This window comes from Arvicola amphibius, chromosome 9 (genome assembly GCF_903992535.2).
Source record: "Arvicola amphibius chromosome 9, mArvAmp1.2, whole genome shotgun sequence".
Lineage (NCBI taxonomy): Eukaryota > Metazoa > Chordata > Mammalia > Rodentia > Cricetidae > Arvicola > Arvicola amphibius.
This window is the reverse complement of record NC_052055.2, coordinates 114,936,125-114,962,093: the sequence shown is the minus strand read 5'-3', so window position 1 is coordinate 114,962,093 and position 25,969 is coordinate 114,936,125. Positions and strand designations below refer to the sequence as shown.

The 25,969-nt window shown below is 51.4% G+C and overlaps 1 protein-coding gene across 2 annotated transcripts in view; it reads right to left on the bottom strand.

Annotated features, from left to right (window-relative positions):
* Bcr (BCR activator of RhoGEF and GTPase) overlaps positions 1 to 25,969 on the bottom strand; it is a 123,297-nt gene that overhangs the window by 18,063 nt on the left and 79,265 nt on the right. For both annotated transcript variants that reach the window (XM_038342520.2, XM_038342521.2), the window contains 10 exons: positions 22,591 to 22,643; positions 20,269 to 20,409; positions 12,938 to 13,059; positions 12,004 to 12,172; positions 9,949 to 10,068; positions 8,907 to 8,982; positions 7,340 to 7,444; positions 6,639 to 6,713; positions 4,102 to 4,199; positions 1,483 to 1,614 (listed from right to left, as the gene is read on the bottom strand). In XM_038342520.2, coding sequence (XP_038198448.1) covers positions 1,483 to 1,614; positions 4,102 to 4,199; positions 6,639 to 6,713; positions 7,340 to 7,444; positions 8,907 to 8,982; positions 9,949 to 10,068; positions 12,004 to 12,172; positions 12,938 to 13,059; positions 20,269 to 20,409; positions 22,591 to 22,643 — 1,091 coding nt within the window. The remainder of the gene's footprint in view (positions 1 to 1,482; positions 1,615 to 4,101; positions 4,200 to 6,638; positions 6,714 to 7,339; positions 7,445 to 8,906; positions 8,983 to 9,948; positions 10,069 to 12,003; positions 12,173 to 12,937; positions 13,060 to 20,268; positions 20,410 to 22,590; positions 22,644 to 25,969) is intronic.

Genomic DNA, 25,969 nt, shown 5'->3' with positions numbered 1-25,969 from the left:
CAAATAAAGCTTGTCTGCAGATCAGAGGGCTGAAGATTGGAGTGTTGACCTAACCACACTAGTTAGCTATAGGGGCCAGGCAGTGGTAGCGTATGCCTTCAATCCTAGCACTTGGGAGGCAGAGACGGACAGATCTCTCTGAGTTCAAGGCCACCCAGGGCTACGTGAGATTGAATCAGTCTAAAAGAGAAAGAGCCAGGCAGTGATGGCTCACACCTTTAATCCCAGCACTAGGGAGGTGGATATGGAAAGAGATGTGGCTGGGTGGAGAGAGGAATATAAGGAAGGAGGAGACAGGAGATCGGGATTCAGTCTGAAGTTTCTTAGAGACAGGATCTTGCCTCCTTGGTTCTGATGATTTTGTAGAGACCACACTGCTTCTCCAATCTTTCAGCTTTCACTCCCTAATATCTGACTCTGGGTTTTTATTATTAAGACCAATTGGAACTGGCACTACATCTGGCGCCCAAGGTCTTGCACTACACCCTGCTTCAAGGTGGAAGGAGAGGCCTCACAACCTCTATGGGTACTGCGGTATGCTGTGCCCACTCACGAATGAAACAAACAACCCTAGAAAAAAGTTACACTGTAAGAAAAGTAGACACTAGAGCTTTTTTATTTTTGAAACAGGATTTCTCTCTGCAGCCCAGACTGGCCTCTAGACACCATGTGACCATAGTCATGGTCAACACATCTAGATGCAATCCAGACTTTCTCCTAGCTGCTCCTACAGAACCGTGAGGCAAAGCCAAACTCGATGTCAGCTCCTGTCTGCCAGAAGGCAGTGAGCACCGGTGATGGTTCTGAGGCTGTATAAAGTTCCAAAGGACTGAGGGTCCACATAGCCCTTCCTGAGGACTGGGAACCCTGCGCTAGGCCTGTACGAATGTATTCTCTTGTCCTACCTGGGGGGCACCTATGCTAATTCTGGGGTGTACTTGTATGTACCCTGTTCAGGAAAGCAGCTGGAAACTGGGTTTATATACCAGACAGAAATGAGTAGGCTCCGGAACTCCTACTTTTCCAAAGAGAGATGGGTTCATACCCGATTTCAGCCCAGGGCACTACCTAACCCTCTGCCTGTGGGCTGCTAGAACCATCGGAGAAGTTATGGCTTCAGCTGCAAGAACAAGTCTGACAGAGAATCTTTGGGGAACAAGACAGTGTGATATAACAGAGAGAGAAAAGAAGGAAGGGGCCGGGCGGTGGTGGCGCACGCCTTTAATCCCAGCACTCGGGAGGCAGAGGCAGGCGGATCTCTGTGAGTTCGAGACCAGCCTGGTCTACAAGAGCTAGTTCCAGGACAGGCTCCAAAGCTACAGAGAAACCCTGTCTCGAAAAACCAAAAAAAAAAAAAAAAAAAAAAAAAGAAGGAAGGACCTATGACTGGGCTGGCTATCCTCCATCCCAGGAATTAGGCCATTTTAGCAGCCTCGCATGGGAAAGGCCATGCATCCAGGGGTGGGAGTGGGGCGGGCTCACCTGGAGCTGACCTTTCCCCATGAGCTTGTCTGTGCTCTCGCCATCCTCCTTGGTGATCTTCATCTTGTTGTAACACTTTTCATAGCACAGTATCCGCAGGGTCTGGGAGCCTTCCAGCTCTATCTCGAACTCCTGTGGTTCCCCAAAGAAAGAAAGTTACCCACGAACAAGCAGGTCCAACCAAGGATGTGGCAGGTTCAACATCATGTCTCAACCACGGTTTAACAACAAATGGTATCCCTGCTGCCCCAGACCTTACATAACCTTCCTCCCTTGGTCCTGGGATCCTTGTGAGCATCCCTGTGGACATTGCTGGCACCACACTGTGGGTCTCTGACTGGATGTTTCGTTTCTGGAAGCCTTTTTTTTTTGTTATGTTTTGTTTGTTTTTTGAGACAGGGTTTCTCTGTACCTTTGGAGCCTGTTCTGGAACTAGCTCTTGTAGGCCAGGCTGGCCTCAAACTCACAGAGATCCGCCTGCCTCTGCCTTCTGAGTGCTGGGATTAAAGGCGTGCGCCACCACTGTCTGGCTTCTGGAAGCCTTTTAAACCCTCTCAAACCTAATTCAAAGTTGGCACAACAGCATCTGTCTCCAAAGAGTGGGCTTGATACTGACAGCGTCAGAATCTCAGGGTGATTGCTAGAGACAGGTATTTGATGACAGTGGGTGGTAATGGCCTGTGAAGTGAGTTCATTTTCAGGGCCGTGAAGCTGTTCTGGTCAGTACTAGAGTGGGGCTACATATCGTCATTTATCTGTGAAAACCCACAGCATGTACATCTAACGCTAACTGTAGCCTTTGGCCGATGACGGATGTGCAATGCAGGGAAATTACATTGTATAAGACGATTGTAATAGCGGGGAGTCTATGGGAATTTCTGCCCTTCCTCTTAATTCTGCTGTCACACTAAGACCAAAGAATGAAACTGAAGCTAGGGGTACAATTCAGTGTTCAGGGGGCTGGAGAGATGGCTCAGAGGTTAAGAGCATTGGAGCATTGCCTGCTCTTCCAAAGGTCCTGAGTTCAACTCCCAGCAACCACGTGGTGGCTCACAACCATCTGTAATAGGGTCTGGTGCCCTCTTCTGGCCTGCAGGCATACACACAGACAGAATATTGCATACATAATAAATAAATAAATAGATAGATAGATAAATTATTTTTTTTTAAAAAAAAAACAATTCAGTGTTCAGCAAGTGGCTTCTGTACATTCTCTTTAAAAAACCATAATCCATGGAAGGGCCAGAGGGCTTTGCAATGGTTCTCTGAGCTTTGCTACTTAATGTGGAGTTAACTTGCTCCTCTATCAACCTTCAGAGCCTCCAGGGAATTCTGCATTTTCCATCCATGCTTATGCATGCATGGCTCTAGCTGGGCATGCATGGCTCTAGTTGGGCATAGCAGCTATTTCTGGGAAGTTGTGTCAGGAGTATGTGAATTCCCTCTATGACCTGCATGTACACAGCAGGTGACCTAGACTCCCCATTATGCCTTCCTAGAGTTTCGGATGATGGTACCTACCTGGACCTTTGCAACCTACCTAGAATCCATCTTTGTTGCCTCTGTGGGGTGTCACAATCCCCCAGTCCCCTTATTTTCTGAAAGCCATCTACAATGGGGCTCATGTGCTTTTTTGAAGATGGAGCTGGTTTGGTATTCACTATGTGCCCAAGCTAGTCTTGAAAGCTAGGCAATTCTCCTGCTTCTACCTCCTACGTACTGGGACTGTGAGAATGTATCACCAAGCAAGCTTCATGGGATTTTATTCTGCCACTATCATAGATTATATTTGGCCTTTTGTCCTGAGATGTTGAGAAGTAACTACTGGGCTCCTCATGTTCTTGTCCTACTTAGACAACATGTATAATGCACAGACAATGAGGGGATGCTATGAAGCAAGACCCTGGGATCTGGTCGCACGGTTACACCATTAGCCACATGACCAAGGTCGATGAGACCAAGCTTCCTGGTGTTTTATGGTTCACTCCTTGGTGCGCAAGGGGTGGGGGGCAGCTCTGTAGCTCGGCTCTTCCACCTGTGCCAACTAAATCAAGGCTGTTTAGGGGCACGGCAACTGCGGAGACCAGAGGTGGCAACTCAGGGTCTGACAACTTCATGCTTCTGTGAGATCATGCCATGCCAAAGGCCCACGGTTGGGGAGTACAGCCAACAGACTACGCCAAGCTAGTACCTCAAGACAAGCACACGGGACCCTTGGAAACAGAACAAGGAGGCTCAGGGAGCCAGGCTCACAACCTTGGCAAGCAGGGCCTAAGAACTCCGGAAGCCAGAATAGCCCCAGGAGTTCATTTCGGTTTCGGAGGAAAAAGACAAGCCAGAAACCTGCCAACTATACAACAGGCTATAGCCGGATTCAAAAAGCCTTTTAAAGTATTCTTTCGAAATGCTTCTCTGGAAAAAGGGGTTATTCCTCTCCTGGGCGTGGGTGGGTAAGAGTATCAGGAACACAGAGATAAAAATCTCTTGGCTGTATCATACCCCACCCCCCAATCTCTAGGAGATTCCAGGAAAGCTGGCAACCGTGTGGGGGAAGCCCTCAGGGAGCCCCCCCGGAGATTAAGATCTGTGGAAAACATCCTGTGGAGGCCAGCTCCTCACCTCGTTCCAGTTTGGCTCAGTCGTGTCCCTGTAGACGCGGGTCTTCGCTTTGTTCACAAAATACCCGAAGGAGTCCACCTCCAGGGTGCAGTACAGATCTGGGAGAAAGGGACAGGGTGAGGGTGACCAGTCTTCTGTATCGCCAGCATGTGTATCATTTACAACGTCAGGGAAAAAAATGACCTTTCCTTCTTAAGGTAACCCAAATGGTGGCTGACACAAATACCGGCCCCTCAGGCAATACCCCTGGGCCAGCCAGAGGAGCTGGGACACAGGACTTCTCAAACACCCACTTCCACAGCACTCAGTAATAGTCTGCTAAAGCCCCTTCTGGGATGGGGGACCTACGCTGGGTGTGCAGGGGGAAAGGCGGTCGTGGTCTTGGAAGCCAGGGTGGGTTGAGCACTGCTGTGGTTGCATTGCATGGAGAGGCCACAGCGGATGTCTCCTACCCTGGGAGTAACAAAGGGTGGAAACCGGAAGCTAGGGGGAGCTCCGAGGATCTGAGCAGACCCTGACAGGAACTTCACGAAGCACAGAAGTTCCGCACCAGCGCAGGGCTGAGAAAGACGAGAAATGGGGGTACTTGTTGGACCAAGTGTAAGTGGTAAATGACAGGAAGGGGTCCCACATTTCAGGGAAGTCCTGGATGAGGAGTAAGGGAGGCCTGGCAGTGGGGATCAGGAAGGCCACGTCAAAGACCTACATGCATATGGACCAATATGATGCCGCAATGGATAATGACATCTGACTGACAGGGCAAGGGAACAGTAAGGTGGAACAGGAAAGCTATCAATGAGACGAGTGTCAAGAGTCCGGATGAATACAGATTAAGACACTGATGGAGAACGGCCCCGGACTGACGGCAAGGAGTCTTAAAGTGGAACAGAGGCTGCAAGTGATACCCTTGGCTTGGGAATCTGAAGTTTAAAGAGTAAAATATCAGATAGAAAATGAACACGGGCCGGGCGGTGGTGGCGCACGCCTTTAATCCCAGCACTCAGGAGGCAGAGGCAGGCGGATCTCTGAGTTCGAGGCCAGCCTGGTCTACAAGAGCTAGTTCCAGGACAGGCTCTAGAAACTACAGGGAAACCCTGTCTCGAAAAACCAAAAAAAAAAAAGAAAAGAAAATGAACACGGTTGGTCAGGAGAGATAGGCCAAGAGTTAGAAAGGCAGCTCGGGCATCGTTGGTCTGTTACTGGATGAGTCTTGGGGGTAGGCCTGGCAAAAGGCGAAGATGCTCATGGAACAAACATATGGCGAATCTTTGCAAACAGACTTCTGTGAGAGATTATCTATACTAGGTTAACTAAGATGTAAAGACCCAGCCTGAATGTGGGTGGTACCATTCCACAGGCTGACGAAGAGAAAGCAAGGTAGCTTAAGTATTCCCTTCCACTAACTGGGTGCCATGTGACTAGACTAGCTGCCTCCTGCCTCCGTGACATCCCCACCACGATGGATGATACCCTGGAACCAGAATTAGCCATTTCTCCTTGAGTTGCCTCTGTTGGCATATTTGTCACAACAAATAACAATGTGAGAGAGACAGAGAGACAGAGAGAGAGAGAGAGAGAGAGAGAGAGAGAGAGAGAGGAGAGAGAGAGAGAGAGAGAGAGAGAGACTTGGTACCACAAGCAAGGTGTTGCTGTGGTAAGTAGTCTGTGGTTCCAGGACTTTGGTTGGTTTGCTGGAGGAACGCGGAGTGCCTGGAACTCTGGGTTAGAAATGTCTTCGGATGCCATGAGCAGAGTTGAAGGAACCACTCTGGTGTGAGTTTGGAGACTGAGAGACATTTGGATGGTGGAGGCCACCTCAGCAGGCTTCAGAGGTCATTCCGGTTACATTCTGGCAAATAATCGGGCTGAATTTTACCCATCTCCTGAGAACTTGAGTGAGGTTGAATTTTAAAAATAACGGACTAATTTGCTTCGTGGAAGAAGTTTCAAGGAAAGATGACTTCCAGGCTGTGGTATGGCTATTGCCCATGGTTGCTATCCAGACGTAAAACATGAACAGTTTGTTAAGGAAAGGAGCTTGAACAAGCTGATAGCTGCAGCCAAGACCCAAGGGGGACATGCAGCAGTACTTGTTGAAGACAAACCTGTGCTTTCAACTGGGACAAAACGAAAGGTGCCCCGAGGTCAAGACCCCCACCCCCAAAGTCTCCAGTGTGAAGATGCAAATTCATTTGAAAGGAGAAAGTCTGAACCAAGGGTGCAGCTGAAGGGTTCCCTGCTCCTGGAAAGCCACTGGCTGGGGAAGTGTTTCCCCAGGTCAGCACAGGGAAGCTGGGGCAGCCACAGTACACGGCTCAAATTCCAGACCCAGTAATTAAAAGACCTGCCAGCAGGTGGCAGCTCATCTGTATACGTTCTCTGAGACAGAGATGGGCAAAAGCTGAGAAAACAATCCCATCCCCAGCAGGCTTCATCCAGCAGGGTCCCACAGGGAACAGCGCCTCCAGTGGACCTGAACAGCATTTCTAGGAAAGTTTACTTACAGTGTCCACCACCTCCCTCCCTAAGCCACTTACTTGAACTCTGCTTAAACCCAGTGGCTGAGTGGACGATGACATTCAGGAAGCCGTAGAGCCCGGGAGACTCATCATCTGCAAGAGAGACCACAGAGGTCAACCTTCTGCCTCCCCAGCATGGGAGGGTCCAGCAGGGGGAGGTAGTATCATAGACAGTGGGTACCCACTATGGATTCTGCATTTAGTATCTTAGGATCTTGTTGGGTTTAAGACGCAGGCAAACTGGTGACCAAAACAAAGTTCCAAAGACAGGAGAGGGGGTTGGGGTGACGTGGGTATGAGCGGAGCAGGTGCACTTGAACACATGCCTGTGTGTGTTGACTGAGTCCGTATGCACGTGGACAGCACCGAACACAAAACTTGGCATGGTTTCAGTGTTGCTCAGGGTTCACACCCACTGTACTGACTGACAGTCTGGCTAGCTGTCACAAACCTTATGGCTAGAGACAAAGCCCATGGTCAGTCTCTACAACTGTCCAGCAGTGGCTGCAAGGGGAGAAACTGCTCCTAAGAGATCAACCTGATGCCCAGGAGCCGAAACTGCTCCTAGCAGGTCAGCCCGGTGCCCAGGAGCCGAAACTGCTCCTAGCAGGTCAGCCCGGTGCCCAGGAGCCGAAATTGCTCCTAGCAGGTCAGCCCGGTGCCCAGGAGCCGAAACTGCTCCTAGCAGGTCAGCCCGGTGCCCAGGAGCCCAGCGTTACCCTCTTTGTTGATGGTCAGTGGAATGTGATGAACGGTCTGAAGTTTCACACACGAGTTGGTCAGCATTTGCAGCTCCACCGATGTCAGAGAGAAACTTTTGAAACCTGAAGGGGCGGAGCAGGCACGGGGACAAGTCAGTCCGTACTGGCCCTCTCAAGTGACCCTCTCGACACACGGAGGCAGGAAGGTCAGAAAGGCCCCCTGGTCTTTGCTGATTCCCAGGTGAAATGCGGGGCTAGCCCTGGGCAATGCAAAGCCCTGAAGAGCCCAGGCCCACGGGCTCCTGAGAGGATCAGCAATGCTGCTGATAACTCATGTTCACCTGCCACCCAGGCACAGTGCCACAAGGCAGGCTGGAATATGACAGATTGGCCTGGAAGCATCTCCCTGGTAGGTCTCCCCAGACAAAAACCCGTGTAGCTCTTGTCCTTCACTCCGCTACGGCGGGTGATGTTTCCCAGTCAGCTGAAGCAAAGGGGTTTATTTCTGGACACAACCCGGAGCAGGGACAGATGCTGCCATACTGGAAATGGTTTGGATCCCATGTTAGGCCAAGAACCCCTGGGACATAAGCCCTTGGTCTCTCCTAGGCCATAGAGGCGCTGAAAAGAAAAAGTGGTCTTAGCTCAGCATAGCATAAATGATGAGTCTTAGAGATAGGAACTCAGAAGGGGTCAGAGGCGTGCAGAACCCCCTAGCTGTATCTGCAGAAACGGAACCCCAACTCCTGTTTCAACAGGAGCTGCTGGTCTCTCTGAGGACGTAGTTCTTGAATAATGGGGAGCTGGGCAGCTGCAGGCCAAGGACTTGTGGGTGAGGTCTACCATCCTGCTCCCAACACTGTCCCAGGACCCGGAGTGTAGCTTGCAATTTCAGAGAGAGAAAAAAAAAACCCACTGACAGAGGGAAGCGCCTAGAGAAGGAAGGAGTCATTACAGGGAGGATGAAGAGGTGAGCAACAGTGGGGCCAGTACAGTGTGGTTCCTGAGGTAAGTCCAGGCCATGGCTCCTTCTTCACTACCTGGAGAGGGAGGGCAATGGAGCCCCAGGGGGTCAGATGGTAACTGGTGAACAGGCCCAAGGATCAGGCCATAAAGGCCTGGCCGGGACAGGTGAGAAGGGTAGATGGTGTGTGAACAGACAGCTAGGAAGGTCAAAGGGCATATTGGCTGGATGGGAGAGCACAATAGGGCTGGGCAGCTCCTCTAATGTGCTTGCTGAATTAGGTCGGGTTCCATGCAACATCCGCCCTCCCCCCAGTCTGAAGCCCCCCTGAAAAGAAGAGTAGAGCAAAGAAATAAGGGGGAAGGGAGGAGCGTTAGAACATCGAGAACTGTCCACTGAGTATCAATCTATTTGTCCATCCGTCCGTCCGTCCATTCACCCACCCACCCAACCACCCACCCATCCAGCCGCCCATGCGTCCGTTTGTCCGTCCACCTACCCACCCAGCAAGCCAGCCAGCCAGCCGTCCATCCACCCACCCACCCATCCACCCATCCATCCATCCAGCCAGCCAGCCCTGACGGCTGAAGGCCGAGTTCTCTGGGTACAGGGCCTACTCACATTTCTTCTGCTGCTCCCGGATGCTCTCTCGCCACTCGGCTCGCTCGTAGTCGGAGGAGATCAGGAATGTGTAACTCTGCAGTGAGGGAAAACAAGAGCAGACACCAGTCATCCCCACTCCGGATGAATCAGCGTCAGGTGAACCCAGAGGGCAGAGTCTGAGAGACACTTTTCTCCCCTAGCCAGCTGAGTCCAGGTATTGTGCACAGCCAAACTAACCACTTTTTGTACACTCTACTGTACTGTGGGCCATGGTACCCAGACACAGTATGGGCCTGTGTCCAGCATAAGCCTTACCCACAATGCCTGGGTTAAGAGAATGACTCTGGCAGAGGGGGTGTGGCTTAAGGACATGGAGGGAGGGGTTATGACGTAATTCTTTAGGGTGAGGGCTGATGGGAATCCTCTGCATCCAGCCCATAAGAAGACAAGACAGGGACAAGGCTCACAAAGTCTGGTCAGCTGCTCTTCCTGTCACGTGCTAAAGAATAAATCACATAAAACCCTGTCTCGAACACGCACGCACACACACACACACACACACACACACACACACACACACACACGCAAAGAGAGAGAGAGAAAGAGAGAGAGGGAGGGAGGGAGGGAGGGAGGGAGGGAGGGAGGGAGGGAGGGAGAGAGAGAGAGAGAGAGAGAGAGAATAGAGAGACCCAGGCTACAGGTGACACCAGGAATCAGAACAGAAGAGAATGTCAATGACCCTTGAGGTCCCTAGGTAGAGTTCCTGTACCTGAGGACCCGAGGTCACATCAGCAGAAAACGAGCATGCTCTCTCCCCTACTCCCTCCCTGGAGCCCTTGCCACTTCCCAGCTGCAGGAGCTGAGGCAGCTGTCATTCAGCTGGAGACTAGCCCAAAGCCCCATCAGAGGGATGTGTGCCTGCATGTGTCATGCTGCACTGATCTCTCTTGGAATGGGGAGGCTCCCCAGCTCCCCGGAGCCATAGAATGGCTGCCACAAGGCATCCATGAGCTGGAGACAGCAGGTGGCTGGGTAAGTCTGGACCGCGGCTGGCACTCACCTTGCCATTGCGACTGTGTACCCTGAAGGCCATGCTGGGGGACATTAACAGCAGCAGTGACTCTTGCTCGGACAGCTTCTTCCTCAGCCTCTCCATGACTTTGCTGCCCTTGTTTGCTCTCTACAGAGAGAGAATAGTCTTGCCTTTTCATCTGGAACCAATGCCTTCTACTCCCCTTCAGTTGTGGTCCATCACTCCCCAGCCTTACCCCGGCTCACAGAGCACAGAATCCCATCTGCCAGCTCAGTACAGTCCAGGCCCTTTGTCAGCTGTTGCTGGTGGCCTTTAAAGGGTGTGAACAGCCTTTCCTTGGGGTTGAGCCCCAGCACTAGCTAGGGGTGTGCTCACTGAGCCCTTCCTGAAGGAATCAGTCCTTTTTTGTAAGAGCAGAGGCTAGACCTTCAGCTTGTCAAAACCTGGACAATGTTCAGGAGTTAGTGGGATCTAGGGGACCTTTTCCCTGCTCCCTGCCTTGGTCATATTTAACATCAGGCCCCTGGTATGTTGGGGGTCAGGGAAGGAGAGGGTCCTAGCACATTAGAATGAACATCACTATGATCTGATTAGAAAACCCCCTGCTTGTCCTGAACTGTGTGGAACTTTCCTGAAACCACTAGACTCTGGAAAGAAGACTGTGGCCTCTCATAAGCTGGTGCCTCGACCCCTATTCCCATGATGTGAGATATTGATAACCATCAGTGGGCAGCAGGGCCCAGTAGCCCCGAGGACACAGCACTGGCTCTGCTTGGGGACAATGCTACAGAGGTCATAAATCAATGATCTAACATCCACCGTGGTCTTGGCTCACCCCTATCTGATGCTACAGGGCTTCCCTACATACCCCTAAATGTGCAACATTTGCAATGTGGCGATCTAAGAAGGGGCATGCTGGCTGAAGAGGACCCTGTCCTGTGGTATCCACTTCACCAGGGATCTAGGGGGTGTCCTTGAGCAGAGGCCTGTCTTCTGATGATTTAGCTTGTTTGTGGGTAATGTTAGTTCCCCCTCCCCCTGGCCTGAACTAATCCTAGACTCACCTTTCCACCTTCTAAGAATTCTCCAGGGGGGCGGGGGGAACCTTCAGGGGACTGTAATTCAAAGCAGCTAAAGGGGCACTCTCTCCATCCCCTGAGTCCTCTACAGCCTAATTGGGATGTGCCGTCCTGCCCCCCTCTCCCTGCCGTGATTAAGCATGTCTCCCCACCACAATACCACATGGATGCCGCCTGAGCATCAGCTAGCTGTAGCTCTAAATACGGACGTTAAGGTGAAGATTGCTCAGGCCCAGGATACAAGTGTGGACAACCCACCAAGACCTTGTCTCTTAGTTGTCCCCTGGATGCACCCTTTCCCTGCCTGACTTCATTTCTACCTGGTGTGACTTGGGGGTGGTGGGAAAACGGACCTCCCACCCTTGGGTGCCTCTCTTACCTAGGACCGTTGAGTACTGACCTCCCGGCTTGTTTCCTATGTGGTAGGAGGTTAAATTCACAACCTCCATAAGAATCAGGGGCTTCCCTAGGCCTGATCTTCCTGGGATGCAAGGACGGGGTAGGGGAGAGGATGAGGTCATAGGAAGAGGTAGGTACAAGGCTGGGCACTCAACATTCCAGGGACGGCCATGCAGGCTTAAACTGGACCACGGCAGAGAAGAGCCACAGGGCATCTGTGAGTGAACATGAACCTATTATGTAAGGGTCACTAGTCAGGTAAGTGGACACTGAGCAGTTTGACAGACGGGGTAAGCATCCTATAATAGGCACTCTGTGAACATGCTTGCCAGATGCCTCATCTCCCATTGGGGCTGGGTTGCTAGGGACTTTGGTAGGAGAACTCAAATTTAGTTGGAGGCTCTCAAAACAACCAGAGTCCAGCTATGATCTGATGCACAGGAGCCGAGAACTCTCAAGGGTCCCCGCAGAACCTGCGGACCAGTTGTGGAGGGACAGATGCCTGGCCAAGACCAAGAGAACACCTGCTTGGCCTGCACACAAGGGCCTGCTGTGTACTCAGGCTCCACGGAACCTGGCACGTGCTCTCCAAAATCGGTCGCACCTTCTCCCGTTGGATGTCGCTCTTGATCTGGGAGATTTTGATCTTCAGGGCATCCAGTTCCTCATCTGGCACCAGAGGGATGTTGGGGACGGCCTCCAGTTCATCCACCATCTGGAAGCTGAGGTCCGTGAGCGGAATGTACCATTTACAGTCATACTGCTGGGTTTTGCTGGGGTGGAGAGGGACGAGAGAACATTAACAGACCAAGTACTTCCCTTTGCTTGTGAGAAGCAGAGAGCCCGAGGTCTACGGCTGGGCCCTTCACCTGACTGAAAACAGGCGAGGTTGCAGTTGGCAGCAGGCACTGACGGGACGGGACTGAAGTGTAGAGGCACGGAGGTTGAGAGGCTGCGATATACCTGTTAGCATCAAATCACTGACGGACAGGAGCGGAGGCTCCCCTTCTGCGTGGAGTGAGGGAGTTCATTCCCACATCAGCAGAAATGTGTAAGGAGACCCCATTGTGTCTAGGTTGTTCTAACATCACCTCTTGACTCCATTCCAACCTGGTGTATCCTGGGCAAATCTCTGGTGCTGGTGGCGTGTGTGTATGTGTATGTTGGGCAGTTTGTTGGTGGCAGTGGTGATGTATGTAAAACATTACAGCATGGGAAGACGGAAGGACAGCTATCACCTAGTGACCATTTACTGACAGGGGAGGGTTTCTGGCCCAACCCTGCAGCCCTAGATGCTTCTCTGATGGTTTATGATGAGACTTTCCTGCCTCTCATTACAGGACACAAAGACAATCACTGCCCTGCCTTATGACCCCTCCAGATGGTTAGTGACAACCCTGACTTTGAGCCAGGCATCAAATCCAAATAGAAGCAATGTAAAGAGTGTGTGTGGGGGGTCTGGCTACATTGTTATTCATGTCTGTCAGAAACCCAGCCTCCCAAAGCCTTGCGGTGAGGGCAGGGCCAATGTCACTCACCCTCCACTTTGTTTCTTCAGCTTGGTGCAAAGGAGCAGGTCGGTGAACAGGAAGATGTGGCGCAGCTTGCGGGCCCCCTCCACCAGCTCCACCATGAAGCTGTCCTTCAGCAGCTGCCGGTGCTGTGGGCACAGTGTGCACAGGGGGCAGGTCAGGGCGATGGGTGTGGAGGGGAGATGGGGCACCGGGGCCTCCGTCTCAGTAGGAGCAAGGGGGAGACCGTCTAGAAACCGCTCTCCTTTGGGATTTACACTCCCGCTGCGTTTATTTTCAACATGTTCTAGTCATCTTATTTGCCTGCTAAGAGATGGGGCTGCTGGCATCTCTCTTGTTCTGCCAATTATTCTGAGTCCCGCCTATATGCTCGGCCCAGAGATTGGGGCAGAGGTGGACATCAGTTTGGGGTGACTGGTGCCTCTCTGAGGTGCTGGCCTGAGGTCAGCCACACAGAACAGATGCTCTTATTGGGTGACTGTTCTTAGGCACGGGCACCACACTCCAGCGACTGACTGGGCAACTATCAGCAGGGAGAAGATGGGCCCAGGAATTCTTCAAGAAGACGCAGTGCTGGGAATATGGGCTGGGTCTAATGTCGAAGGCTTCGGGAAGCTGTGGACCTATGTCTGAACCCCACCTCCGACCCGTCCCCCAACACTAATGACTAAGAACAAGGCCAACAGCGAGAAGAGGATGTGTGACGTGGGTAGGCAGGGCCTAGAACAAGAGAAGGAATATGAAGAGAGTCTCCCAGCAGGTCCCAAGCTTTCTGTAACTCAACAGTCCATCAACAAACCAAGGACAGTCACCTCACGTGTGCAACTCAACCAGTTGCTAAGCATGTCATTAACTTGTTCATAGATAGTGCCAGGCACCTCATGTGGATTAGATCATACGTCATGCAGAGGACAGAGACAGGATGAGGAACTGTTACTGTGAGCTACCCCAAGCCCAATTCAGACATGAGGAAATGGCCCCGGAAAGGCCATCCCAAGGCAGTGCTGCAAGCACGGGGAATGTATACTCATTGGCCTGGGGGGAGCACCTCGCTTCAGGAAGGCTTTCTGGAGGGGCGACTGCTCTCCACACTGTCTGGGAAGGACCTGCAGGTCAGATGTATACAACAAATTCCACTGTGGCTGGGCAGCAGTGGCACACACCTTTAATTCCAGCACTCGGGAGGTAGAGGCAGGTGGATCTCTGTGAATTCAAGGCCAGCCTGGTCTACAAAGGGAGTTCTGGGAGAACCAGAGAAATCCTGTCTCCAAAAAAAAAAAAAAAAAAACCAACAAAAACCCCAACAAAAACCAAACCAAAACCAAACAAAAAAAAAAAAAAAACAAAAACAAAACGCCCCAAACAAACCAAAACAAAAACCACTGTCTTCCCCAGCCTGAGGTGTAGTTGACCCCCACCGCCCAAGAAGCAGGATGCTCCATCCTCTCCTTCAGTGGACTGGGGCTGTACAGGGCCTGGTTCCCTGTGCCTGTAGTCTCTACTTCCATAAACTCTACTTCCCACGCTCTTCAGGATGCAGCCTGGACAGGTCCCCTGACATCCCCTGGCATGGAGGGTCACACGCTGCCAGCACAGGCACTCAGCTCATGACGGCCAGCTGATTGCTGATGCGGAACAGCTAATTATTTTATATAGGCTGGTATCCATGTGGATAGAAAGGCTACCAACATGCTAAGACCAGGACTCTCTCACACACACCTCCACTGGACAGAGGCTTTCTGGATGATGGTAGCTACAAGAGTCAAGAAACAGTATATAAACATTTGTCTTTTGGGGTGTGAGCCCTTTAACAGACAAGCCATCTCCCTAGCCCAAAAGTGCATATATCTGAGGAAATGTTGTTGGGGGGTGGGTGGAGGGTAGATTATAGAGACCAGTATACAGATTGCTAGGTCTGTCGCAGGGATAAGTGAGTGTTCTGGGACACCAAAGTCTGCAACGAATGCTTCCTCAATAAGGACACAGAAGCGGGTCCCCAGACCACCAGGTGGCAGTCTTTTCTCTTTCCAAATAACTGAACTTCTTTCAATAACCAGCAGAGGGCGCCCTAAACTTAGCCTAGAAGCTGTGGGTGTGTAGTGTTCAGCAAGTGTCCCCTGGCACCGAATGCTCTCCAAATCTCATGCAGGCTTAAGAGGTTCCAAGAGGCAGATTTAGCCTGGTCCTGGCAAGCACTTTTGATATCACAACAGTTATTTAACCCCTCTCCAGCGTTGTCACGGGTGGGGGGAGGAGGAGGAGAGGGGACGATGTCAACACTTCCCAGCAGGCCCCACCACCCCTGGTCCCCATTCTGAGAGAGCTGTTTCAGGGGTGTGTAAAAGTCACTGACGGGAACACCCGTCAGAGTTGTCCTTGTGCGAAGCACCATGAGATCTGGCTTCTGAATCCCAGGGCATGGGCAGTCCCCCGCCAAACAGAACATTCAGCCGCCAGGGCAGAGGGCGCCCAAGCCTTGGGACAACAGGTGGAGCCCCAAACATTACAACACCCCACCGGGAAGGGAGGCCAGGGATCAGAGAACCAGAGAGGAGAAGCAGTGGGTGAAGACTGCAGTGGGGAGAGGGAGGGCGGGGAGGGCGGGGAGGGCGGGCCCAGGACTGTCCCAGGCCTGGAGGCAAGAGTCTCAGGCAGGCAGTCTCCTCCTGCTTTATAGTTAAGATCCCTAGGCTTCTGGGCAGGTGCCTCCTTCATAGCTCACATCAGCCAGGCCCGGGTTCAACTCTGCTGGGAGCCTAGCTAGAAACTCTATGGGGTGGGGAGGGGCTAAGACCCCCTCACCTCTTCCATCCTCCATCTTCTCCCCCTGGAAACAGCCGCAGGGGAGGGGAGAGACAGGTCCAAGGCCGAAAACGCAGGGAGGACTCTATAATAAGGAAATACTGGGAAGCCCTAACAGTAACCTTGTCCCTCTGGCCATTAGCTAAGAAGCCTTCATTGCAAATTCAACTCCTGCTGCCTCCCCCATTCCCTTCCTGGAATCCTGGCTCCTGTGCAGACTCCGGCCAGTCTGGTCTGGCTAGGCCAGCTCACACGGCCTGCTTCGGTCTGTCCAGGGGACACCTCACTCAGAAGTACTCATCAGTCTGGTTACAGGCCCGGAAGCACAGGGCACCCAGCACTGGCTTCCCATCCCGCCTACCTCCATTCTCCAGGGCACACAGACAAGGTCAAGGCTGAGCCACCTCTGCTGATGGCAACAGTGTGCTAAGAATTAAATAAGGTCAGGCGCTCAGCAAGAAGTGTCGACTCAAAGCCTCACCCAGCGCACGCCCCCCACCCCACCCCTGTCCCAAGACAGAACTGAAGGACAGACAGCCCAGGACCTTGCTGGACCCAGGTCCAAGGAGTCTGTAGCTCAGAGAAGGCTGTTTGCGGAAATGGCAAGCGTTGAGTCCAAGGGGAGAGGAGGAGAGATGTGTATGTTCCCGTGTGTGGCTGTTGGTGTGTGAGTCCTGGTTTCTCCTCGTGGGCATGTCCTGTGTGCTGGCAGGAGCCCCTGTGCAGGTTTCTGCGTTCCCGGGTTGTAGGGTAAAGCACTGGAGGAAGACATGTGTGTATGGTTTTGGGGGGAGACACTCTCTGGGTGTTCCTCTACATGCAGGTAGGAAATATCAGCTGGGAAGGACACCACTGCCTTCTTGAGAAACCGACATGAACAGACCAGGATCCCGTCCACTTTCACTGCCTGTCTCCTGGCATGGCTTGGCAACCAGCCCGCCCGCGGCCTCCTTTTTGGGAAGACCAAATTTAGAAGCACGTTGTTATGGTTTTAATGTTTACACCCTAGCTTGTTTACGTTCTTTCTATCTCGGTGTCTTTAAAACTTAGATGTAGGGTAGGGTGGGGGCTGAACCACACAGCTCAGGGACAAAACGTTTGCCTAGCTTGTACAAGGCCCTGGGTTCCACGCCAGTGTTACAGGTGGGGGAAAAAAAAAAAAAAGCCTGTTTAGTGGCATTTTTTTTCCTTTGAGGACTGAATGAAACAACATACCCACAGGGCCTCCCAGGGGCTCCGGGGCTCTTGTGGGTGCTAAGGACTGAATCCAGGACCTTGCATATATATATTCTGAGTATACCACACTGTAAGTTCTGAGCCTGCTGCTCGGGCTGTGGGCTCTGCGGTCCATGTCCACCCCCGTCATGGCAGCAAGCAAGCATTGCCTAGGAGGTGCTCAGTGCCGATGCTCCCCACCCTCTCAATGCCTCTTGCAAATGGGTTTGACTTTTCCAGCTGATAATTCTTCAATTATTTGCGTGTGTGCACATGAGCACATACACACACACACACACACACACACACACACACACACACACACACACACACACGAAATGGAGCCCAGAGTTTCAAGCATGATAGGCAAGTACTCTACCAGTGAGGTATACCCTTCGTCCCCAACTCCTTTTAATCGTCGGCAGGAAAGCCTAGTGCACTCTGAGCCCCGCTGCCTCGTAGCCTTCACTAGCTCTGTCCCTTCTTACAGTGCCTTCAGAAGCCACTGCCTGCCTTCCGCCACGGCCTCTAGAAGCCCCAGCAGAGAACTGGAATCATCAGCTACTCTTGCAAACCCTAGCAGCGCACAGTGCAGAGCTCAGAGCAGACAGGCCACCACCGCTTGGAGGAAATGATCCAGCAGCAGGGACTTAGTTATCTAACTGTGAAGTTAATTCAGCTAAACAAGTGCACACCCACCCACCAGCTCACAGGCCGAGGGCCTGGAAGGAAAATGCATTTGCAGGATCTTCTGATCCAAAAAGCTGAGATCCCAAGCCCTCACTCCTCATGCTGGGCAGCTCCCGCTCCTGCTAGTTCCTGGTGTGTTCGGGTGAGAATTCTGGCCGGCCAGGGCAGCCGCTGGCCGCTGCTCAGTTTGGAAACCACCTCTAACGCTGCCCAGACACTTCCAAAAAAGGGCCAGCTCTGGAGCCAGGAGACTTGGCTGAAAAGCGTGAAGAGATCAGAGCAGACACGCTAGACATCAGGTGCTGCCCACAGCTCACACGTGCGACTCTCCACAGTGCCCCGACACATCCCGCTGGGATGCCTATGGGTTCTTTCCTGGCTGGCGACACCCAGGGTGCCCTCCAGCATCTTCAGCACAGAAGGCATCTCCATGCCACCACTCGGTTTCATAATATCAGTATGTGACATGACAAAACTTTCAGCTCCACCATGGCCCAGTGGAGGGGGTCCCTGTCTTTAGAGAGAACAGATGCTCAAGGGGGAGAGGGCCCAAGTCAGCTTCAGAGGCAAGCAGTGGGCGAAGACCAGCGTGGGGTTGGAAGATTGCCCTTCCAGTACCTTTCCTGCAGCATCAAGCACTGTGTGGGTGGAAGGACACTGGGGAGGACGATGAGGACCCGACATGTCTGGGGACCAGGGGGCACAAGTACAGGCACCCCTTAGTAAGCCCCGAGGCGCTGATGGATAGTGCCGGATGAAGGGGTGTTAAGTCAGAACTGCAAACTTGTAGATCCTACGAGCAGCAGAGGCAGCATCAGCAGACTCCTCCACAGGTAGCTTCCGGCCTCCTTAAAACACTGCCCTAAACACTACAGACCTGCGGGCAGATGCGGGAGTAGGGACCTAGCTGCTAACTTCCGGGTGACATCTCAGTCCTCAGTCCCTACCCTAAGGCAGCTTACCTGAATGCATGGACTATGTCTGTTAAGGGAGCCTAAGCAGTGGGCTGGGAACAGGAGTAGAACTGGCCTCATATTCAGGGCCAAGGGAAAAGGGGTTCAAACGTTTGCTTCTCAGGTCATAAAGGAACAGTCGACATAAGAGAAGACAGAAACACCATGTGGGATGGGTGACCTCAGCAGGTATCCAATCAATACATGCGATGTTGGTGGGCAGATACAGCAAGTCGGATACAGCGGGCTGCTGATGGGGAAGCACAGGCTCCGCTCTTATCCAATGACCTCACGTGAGAGCCAGGTGCAAGGCCCAGTGTGACTGTAGAGGAGACCTGCCTTCTAGTTTCCCTAGGTGCTGGATCCTGAACACCTGCCTAGGTGAGAAACTGCTCCACTCAGTATCTTTCCCCAGGGGTTACTAGCTAGTAAAACTAGGGTCCCACTGCTTCTGCCTTCAATGGACTTAACGATAACAGAGGAGTGGACACACTGGGCCAGGGTGCTGTCATTTACTGCTTTTCCCATAAATTGCATCCCTTTGAGGACCAGGGGCCCAGGGAGGTGAGTTATGCCCCTACCCTACTGTAGAGACAAAGAACGGGCCTAGAAGGGAGAAGCTATGGGTACCAGGACGTTTAGGAGCAGCTCTCAGGATACTAGGATGGAGCCCGAGTTGGCTTTATTCCAGAGCCCAAAGGACAGCTCCTTCCTCTTCCCCAGCTCCTCCAGGGTCAGGCCCACCAAGAGAGATATGACCAGGCGCCTCATTCACAATTAAGCCCAATTAGACTGTGGCTAAGTAAGTACTTTCAACTCAGCATGTAGGACAGCTCTTCCCAGAAAGAGACATGGAGGATGAGAGCCAAGAGCAGCCTGCTTGTCACTGTACTGAAGAAGGAAAGAAATGTCCCCAGGCACCTGGCACCTGAGCCAGAGGAGGAAGAAGTGGTTCTCATAGGCAGCTGCGGTCGGTGGCATGACCTTACCATGACCTGCGTGGGACTGACAGCTCCTGTCTGGGTACAAGATTCCAGAGATGAGAGGGCAGCTTCCTCAACTCTAACACCCCCTCTGACACAGGATGTTAGATTCCAGCTCCTGGCCCTGGACCTCCGCTGTCCTCACCAGTCAGAGGCGGCCAGGAGCACAGGCTCCTTATTGATGACTCACAGAAACAGAATCTCCATTCGTGTTCAGCACAGGGAGAAGGGGAGCTCTGTGCTGCAGATATCAACTTCCTTAGCCAGATTCATGTCCCCCAAAACCGTGGATCCTTCCCTGTCCTCCACTTAAACCCTTACATCTAGTGTTGGCAGGTTTTCGAGAAAAGACCATCAGGAGACAGGTCCAGGCAAACGAGACGCTGTCCTCCTGCTCCCTGTTGCTTCAGGTGGGGACCTGGGCTGGTGAAGTATGAGGAAAACGATGAGATGTTTCAGGCCTCACTCGACAGAAACAGAAACATGGCTGAATGAGAGACGGTGACAACGGCTGATGTGGCCATGGTGGCACAGGATCACCCTTTTGACTTTACCCTGATGTCCTGCTGTACCCGGCAGTCACGGATTCCCCAGGGGCCCTATGTATCTTGTGCTGCGCTGAGCCATCTGCGCAAGGACCAGCAAGTGACTCTCTGTGCCTGAGATCGAGGGTGCCGCGCTCAGCCATGCTCACCTCTCCTTTCTTCACGGTCATGGACTGCCGGCGGGGTGTGATCTCCTCATTGATGCTGGACAGGAAGTTCTGTGAGATGCGGAGGGCGTCCTGCAGCAGGGAGTGGTCAGGATGGCTGGACGGAGTGTGCTTTAGCAAGTCCTGGCCCAGGCGGGAAGACCAGAGTTAGTCAGAATAGCATCGGCACAGAACGCTGTGTGAAACCATACACACACACTGGGTGCAATTCAGAGCTGCAGGCCCACTGCTCTCAAAGCCCAGACGTGAATATTAATAATTTATACACCACAAGGGCAATTTGTTCCTTGCCCATGGCGAGCAGTTCCCTGATTCACAGAAACAAAATCCTTTCAACTCCTAATCCCAACTACAAAGAGAAGCTAGGGAGATGAGTAGGCCCACCCCTCGCTCCCATCACTCCAAGGCGGCTCTGGTGTTCTCCGCCAGGATGCTTTATTACACACAGTATCGGAACCAGTCACAGCCAGAGGCAGATGGCAGCATCTCAGAGAGTCAAATGGATGGGCTACCTGGCCAGAAACTCCGAACTGTTACTATTTCACAATCCTAGAATCATCTAGAAAGCCTTAACGAAGAACTGTCTAGAGCAGGATGGCTTGTAGGCATACCTGTGGGGAATTATCTTGAGTATATTAACTTCAGTGGAAAGCCTGCCCACTGTGGAGGGCGCCAGTCCCCAGTCAGGGCATTATGAATTGTGTCAGAGTGGAGAAAGCCAGCTGTGCACTGATGGAGGAGAGTTATCTGTCTATGTTTCTTTCATTGGTTAATTAATAAAGAAAACTGCCTTGGCCCTTTAAGAACAAAAAATTAGGTAGGTGGAGTAGACAAAACAAAATTGTGGGAACAAGAAAGTAGAGTTGGAGAGACGCTTCAGGCAGTCACCATAGTGAGTCTCCATGCTGCTCCTCTCCGAGATGGACGCAGGTTAAGATCTCTCCTGGTAAGCCACACCTCGTGGTGCTACCCAGATTACTAAATATGGGTTAAAGGAAGATGTGAGAGTTAACCAATAAGAGGCTAAAACTATGGGCCAGACAGTGTTTTAAAAGAATACAGTTTCCGTGTAATTATTTCGGGTGTAAAGTTAGCCGGCAGCCGGGTGACAGGACGCAGCCCTGCCGCTTCACACTACAGTGCACAGTGCACACATTGATCCTATCTCTGCTCTTGATTGGGGATGTGACTGGTTGCTTCAAGATCTGTCACCCTGAAAGCACCTGCCCTCAGAGCTCAGAGGCATCATCCCCCTGGAACTGGAGTTAAAGGTGATTGTGAGTCACCTGATGTGGGTACTGAGAATCTAACTTAAGGTCCTCTGGGAGAGCAGTACACAGTCCTAACTGCTGAGCCACCTCTCCAGCCTCATCCCCCAAACAACCAGAGCACGACAAAGAATAATAAAGTCGAGTATGGTAGCATATGCCCGTAATCCCAGGATTTGGGAGGTTGAGGCAGAAGAACCATGACTTCAGGTTCAGCTTAGGCTATAGAGCAAAACCCTCAAAAAAAAAAAAAAAAAAAAAAAAAAGGCAAAGTTGCCTGGACCAAAATGAAATAAAAATCTCCATATACACTATTAAAAGGAAAAAAGAAGGGGATGGAGAGATGGTTCAGCGGTTAAGAGTACTCGCTGCTCTTCCAAAGGTCCTGAGTTCAATTCCCCGCACTGACGTGGCAGCTCAAAGTGTCTGATGCCCTCTTCTGGGGTGCAGATGTACATGCAGGGGGACTCATTAGTGGGAGGGGAAGAAGAAAAGAAAAACGTCATGGAATTCTTGTGAATCGGTGGCTCATTAAGCAAAATATGTGCCTGGAATTTGTAAGTATGCATGCTGTGAACAGGGTTTCCCTGGGCAGCAAGACCAGAGTTGTTTCTATTTTCTAGTTTTGCTTCTCAGTGTAGGAAAGCACCCTGGCTGTGGGTCACCAGCCTACCGCCCCAACCCTGCCAGTTGTCCATGGAACCTCAGCTCACACACTTCACTGCCACACAGTGTTCCCATGACCTCTGCCCACGTGGGCTAGGATGCTCCTTCCCTGTCTGTCCCAGTGGGGGCACCTGGAGATACTGCTGCTGTTTCCCAGCAACCTCCAGGGAGGTCCTGCATCCTCAATAATGGTGTGTGGCAATGGAACAGCCGGGCACAGGGGAGGAGGAGGGCAAAAGACCAGCATCAACCTCAGACAGGAGACCCAAGGGAGACTCAGGCGAAGAGGCCTTCCTCAGCTGGCCTGAGGACAAGGAGAGGACCCAGGCCGCCTTGGGAGGCAGCTTTCATGCTCTGTGATGGGACTCACGTGCAGGACTAGTGTGCTCCTTGTCACCCGGTCCACAGGTTTGTAGAGCAGATCTGTGGAGAGACACGCGGGGGGGACATATGATCACACCTGGGGAAGACACAACGCTTACCTGCCCACTGGTGATGCAAGGCCAAGAGGAAGGGAGAGAAGCCCCACCTTCCCTCTGCAGGGCCATGAGGGCAAACTTGGGGTCTGTCTGCCATGCTACCGGCTTGGCGTTCAGGGCTGCTGCTCAGGCCTGGGCCACTGAAAAGGCTCGGTATGGATGCGTTGCTGCTTTGGACTGTCTTGGAGGATGGTGAGGGCCCTAGCCCTACCCTGTAGCAGACCAGGATGCGGCTCTGAAAGTCCATGGCCTGGATCTGGGATGGGCAGAAGCCAAATAGAGCTCTACATCTGGTGGCTGCTCTGGGATGGGAACGCATCTGGGGACACCAGGGCCTGCCCTGGCCATCTTTGCTTCTCCCACACAGTGATGAGCATCGTAGACATGAGCACAGACACTTAAGTCTTCCTAACATGCCAGGTACGCTTCTTTACACAATTTCCGTGACTGCTACCGGACACACGTTGAGGACTCCGTTTTATAGATAGGGAAACTGGGGCTCGAAAGGGCTAGGGAGTGAGTTCTGAGAAATAGAACTATATCCATTGCTCATTACTACTCCTGTTCACACCAGCCTAACTCTTCTCCTGTTCACACCAGCCCAGCCCTTCCTGTTCACACCAGCCTAACTGTTTGTGCTAGTTTAAAGCTTCCTGTTTGCACCAGCCTAACCGGTCAAACCAGCCTAACTCTCTTCTGTTCACACCAGCTTAACCCTTCCTGTTCACACCAGCCGAACTGTTCACACCAGCCCAGCAATTCAAGCAGGAAGCAACTAACTACTTTTTTAATTAGTACAGACAGAGGTTAAACATGTGGTCCCAGAGATCAACCCTTGCCTGCCTACCTACCTACGTTCCAAGCAGGTACTTATGTGATGATGCCCTTGCTTTGTTCTCTGTTATTGATAGTTGGTGTGCTTTTGCTTTGAAACATGACTGGACTCTGAACCCGTGAATGAATTCAGCTATACATGGACTATCAAGGAAGTAGCTTTGCGATTGATTTGAACTATCTCTTACATACTTGCTTGCCTTGCTGTGTGACGGCCCATGTTGCCTGGGGACTCTGCAGAGTCCCCACTGGCAAGAGTGCCCTTACTAGATGCAACCACTTAACATTGAACCTTCTCATTCTTTAAGTTCTGTGTGCTTGTATGTGTTACTTGAGAATGAGCACAGGGGCTGTGTATACCATCAAGCTATAGCCCCAGAACAAATAAACCTTTATTCTTTATAGAGTGCTCGGTTAAGCCATGTGTGCCGGATCTTATTAGTGATCCCATCACCTGGGAGGCTGAGTCAGGAGGATAGCAGTGAGTTCCAGGCAAGTCTGGAGCACAGTGTGAAACCCTGTCTCAAAGACTAATGAAATAAATAAATAAAATAAAATAAAATAAAAAAGAACTCAGTGGTGCTGCTCAGTGGCAGCAGTAGAAACTAGACTAATACCTACAAAGGAAGAGAAAATGCAATCGCCTTTCAGGGCCAGTGAGACAACATGGTGATATTCTTAGAAGGTATTTAAGGGGGTGGGAGGGATGGCTCAGCACTTGAACGCATGCTGCTAGCCAGGTGGTGGTGGCGCACATCTTTAAACCCAGCACTCGGGAGACAGAGGCAGGTGGATCTCTATGAGTTCGAGGCCAGCCTGGTCTATAAGAGCTAGTTCCAGGACAGTCCTCAAAAAATCAAAAGGAGAGTACATGCTGCTCTTCCAGAGGACTTGGGTTTGGTTCCCACACCTCCCTCCCTCCTCCTTCTCTCTCTCTCTCTCTCTCTCTCTCTCTCTCTCTCTCTCTCTCTCTCTCTCTCTCTCACACACACACACACACACACACACAATTAAAAATCATTTTAAAAAGTATTTTGGGGGACTGGAGAAAGGCTCAGTTGTTAAGTGCACTTGGTGCTCTTCCAGAAGATCTAAGTTCAGATCCTAGCACCCACAACCACCTGCAACTCCAGCACCTGGGGGAATCCACTGCCTCTGGCCTCCATGGGCCAAACCGCACTCACATGCACATACCCACACATAGACATACACACCCAGTATTTAGTTAGTTAGTAATAGCTGATGTTAGTATTTGGGACCTGGAGTGATGGTTAAGAGCACTCGCTGCTCTTCCAGAGGCCATGGGCTTACTTCCCAGCAGCTCACGTTTGCCTGCCTCTGACTCCAGTTTGAGGGCATCTAATGCCTTCTCCTGGCCTCTGGGTACTACACACATACGGTGCAATACATACATACATACATACATACATACATACATACACACACATACATACACACATACATACATTCATACATACCTCATACATACATACACACATACATTCATCATACATACCTGATACATACATACACATAAAACAAAAATTAAAAAAATCTTTAGAAAAAATTAAAAAATATTTTTAAATGGGCTCCCACTTGTTCTGACATGCCCCAAACTTGCGCTCCTCCACCTCAGCCTCCTCAGCATCTCAGACTACAGCCACATGACCCACATCAGGCACAGCACAGCAGTGTGTGTATTTACTGTCAGACAGGCTCTCACTACGTATCCCAGGCCAGCCTCAAATGTAAGTTTCTCCTAAATGCCTCCTCAAAGCTGAGATTATAGGTGTGTGCCACCTCATTGGCCTTCCCAGTAAGACTTTAATATGTGATATTTATTATGTGATTCTTAAAAAAAAAAATACCGTGTCTATGTGAGTTGCCATGTGGGTGTTGGGGACAGAAACTGGGTCTTCTGAAAGTGCTCTTAGGGCTTTTAACTGCTGAGCCCATCTCTCCAGACCCTTAATATCTTTTCCGTTTTTTTTTTTTTTTTTTTTTTTGAAAGATTTATTTATTATGTATATAGTGCTCTGCCTGCATGCCAGAAGAGGGCACCAGATCTTTTTTTTTTTCTTTCTTTCTCTCGAGACAGGGTTTTTCATTATAGCCTTGGCTGTCCTGGAACTCACTCTGTAGACCAGGCTAGCCTTGAACTCACAGAGATCCACCTGCCTCTGCCTCCTGTGTGCTGGGATTAAAGATGTGTGCCTGGCCCAAGGGCACCGGGTCTTATAAATGGTTGTGAGCCACCATGTGGGTGCTTGGAGTTGAACTTAGGACCTCTGAAAGAGCAGTTAGTGCTCTTAACCTCTGAGTCATCTCTCCAGACCTTTATTATCTTTCTAAAGACACAGATTAATTAATTTTGTGTGTGCATATGCATGCATGTGCACTGGACAGCAGACATGCGTGTGTGCATGTGGAATTTGT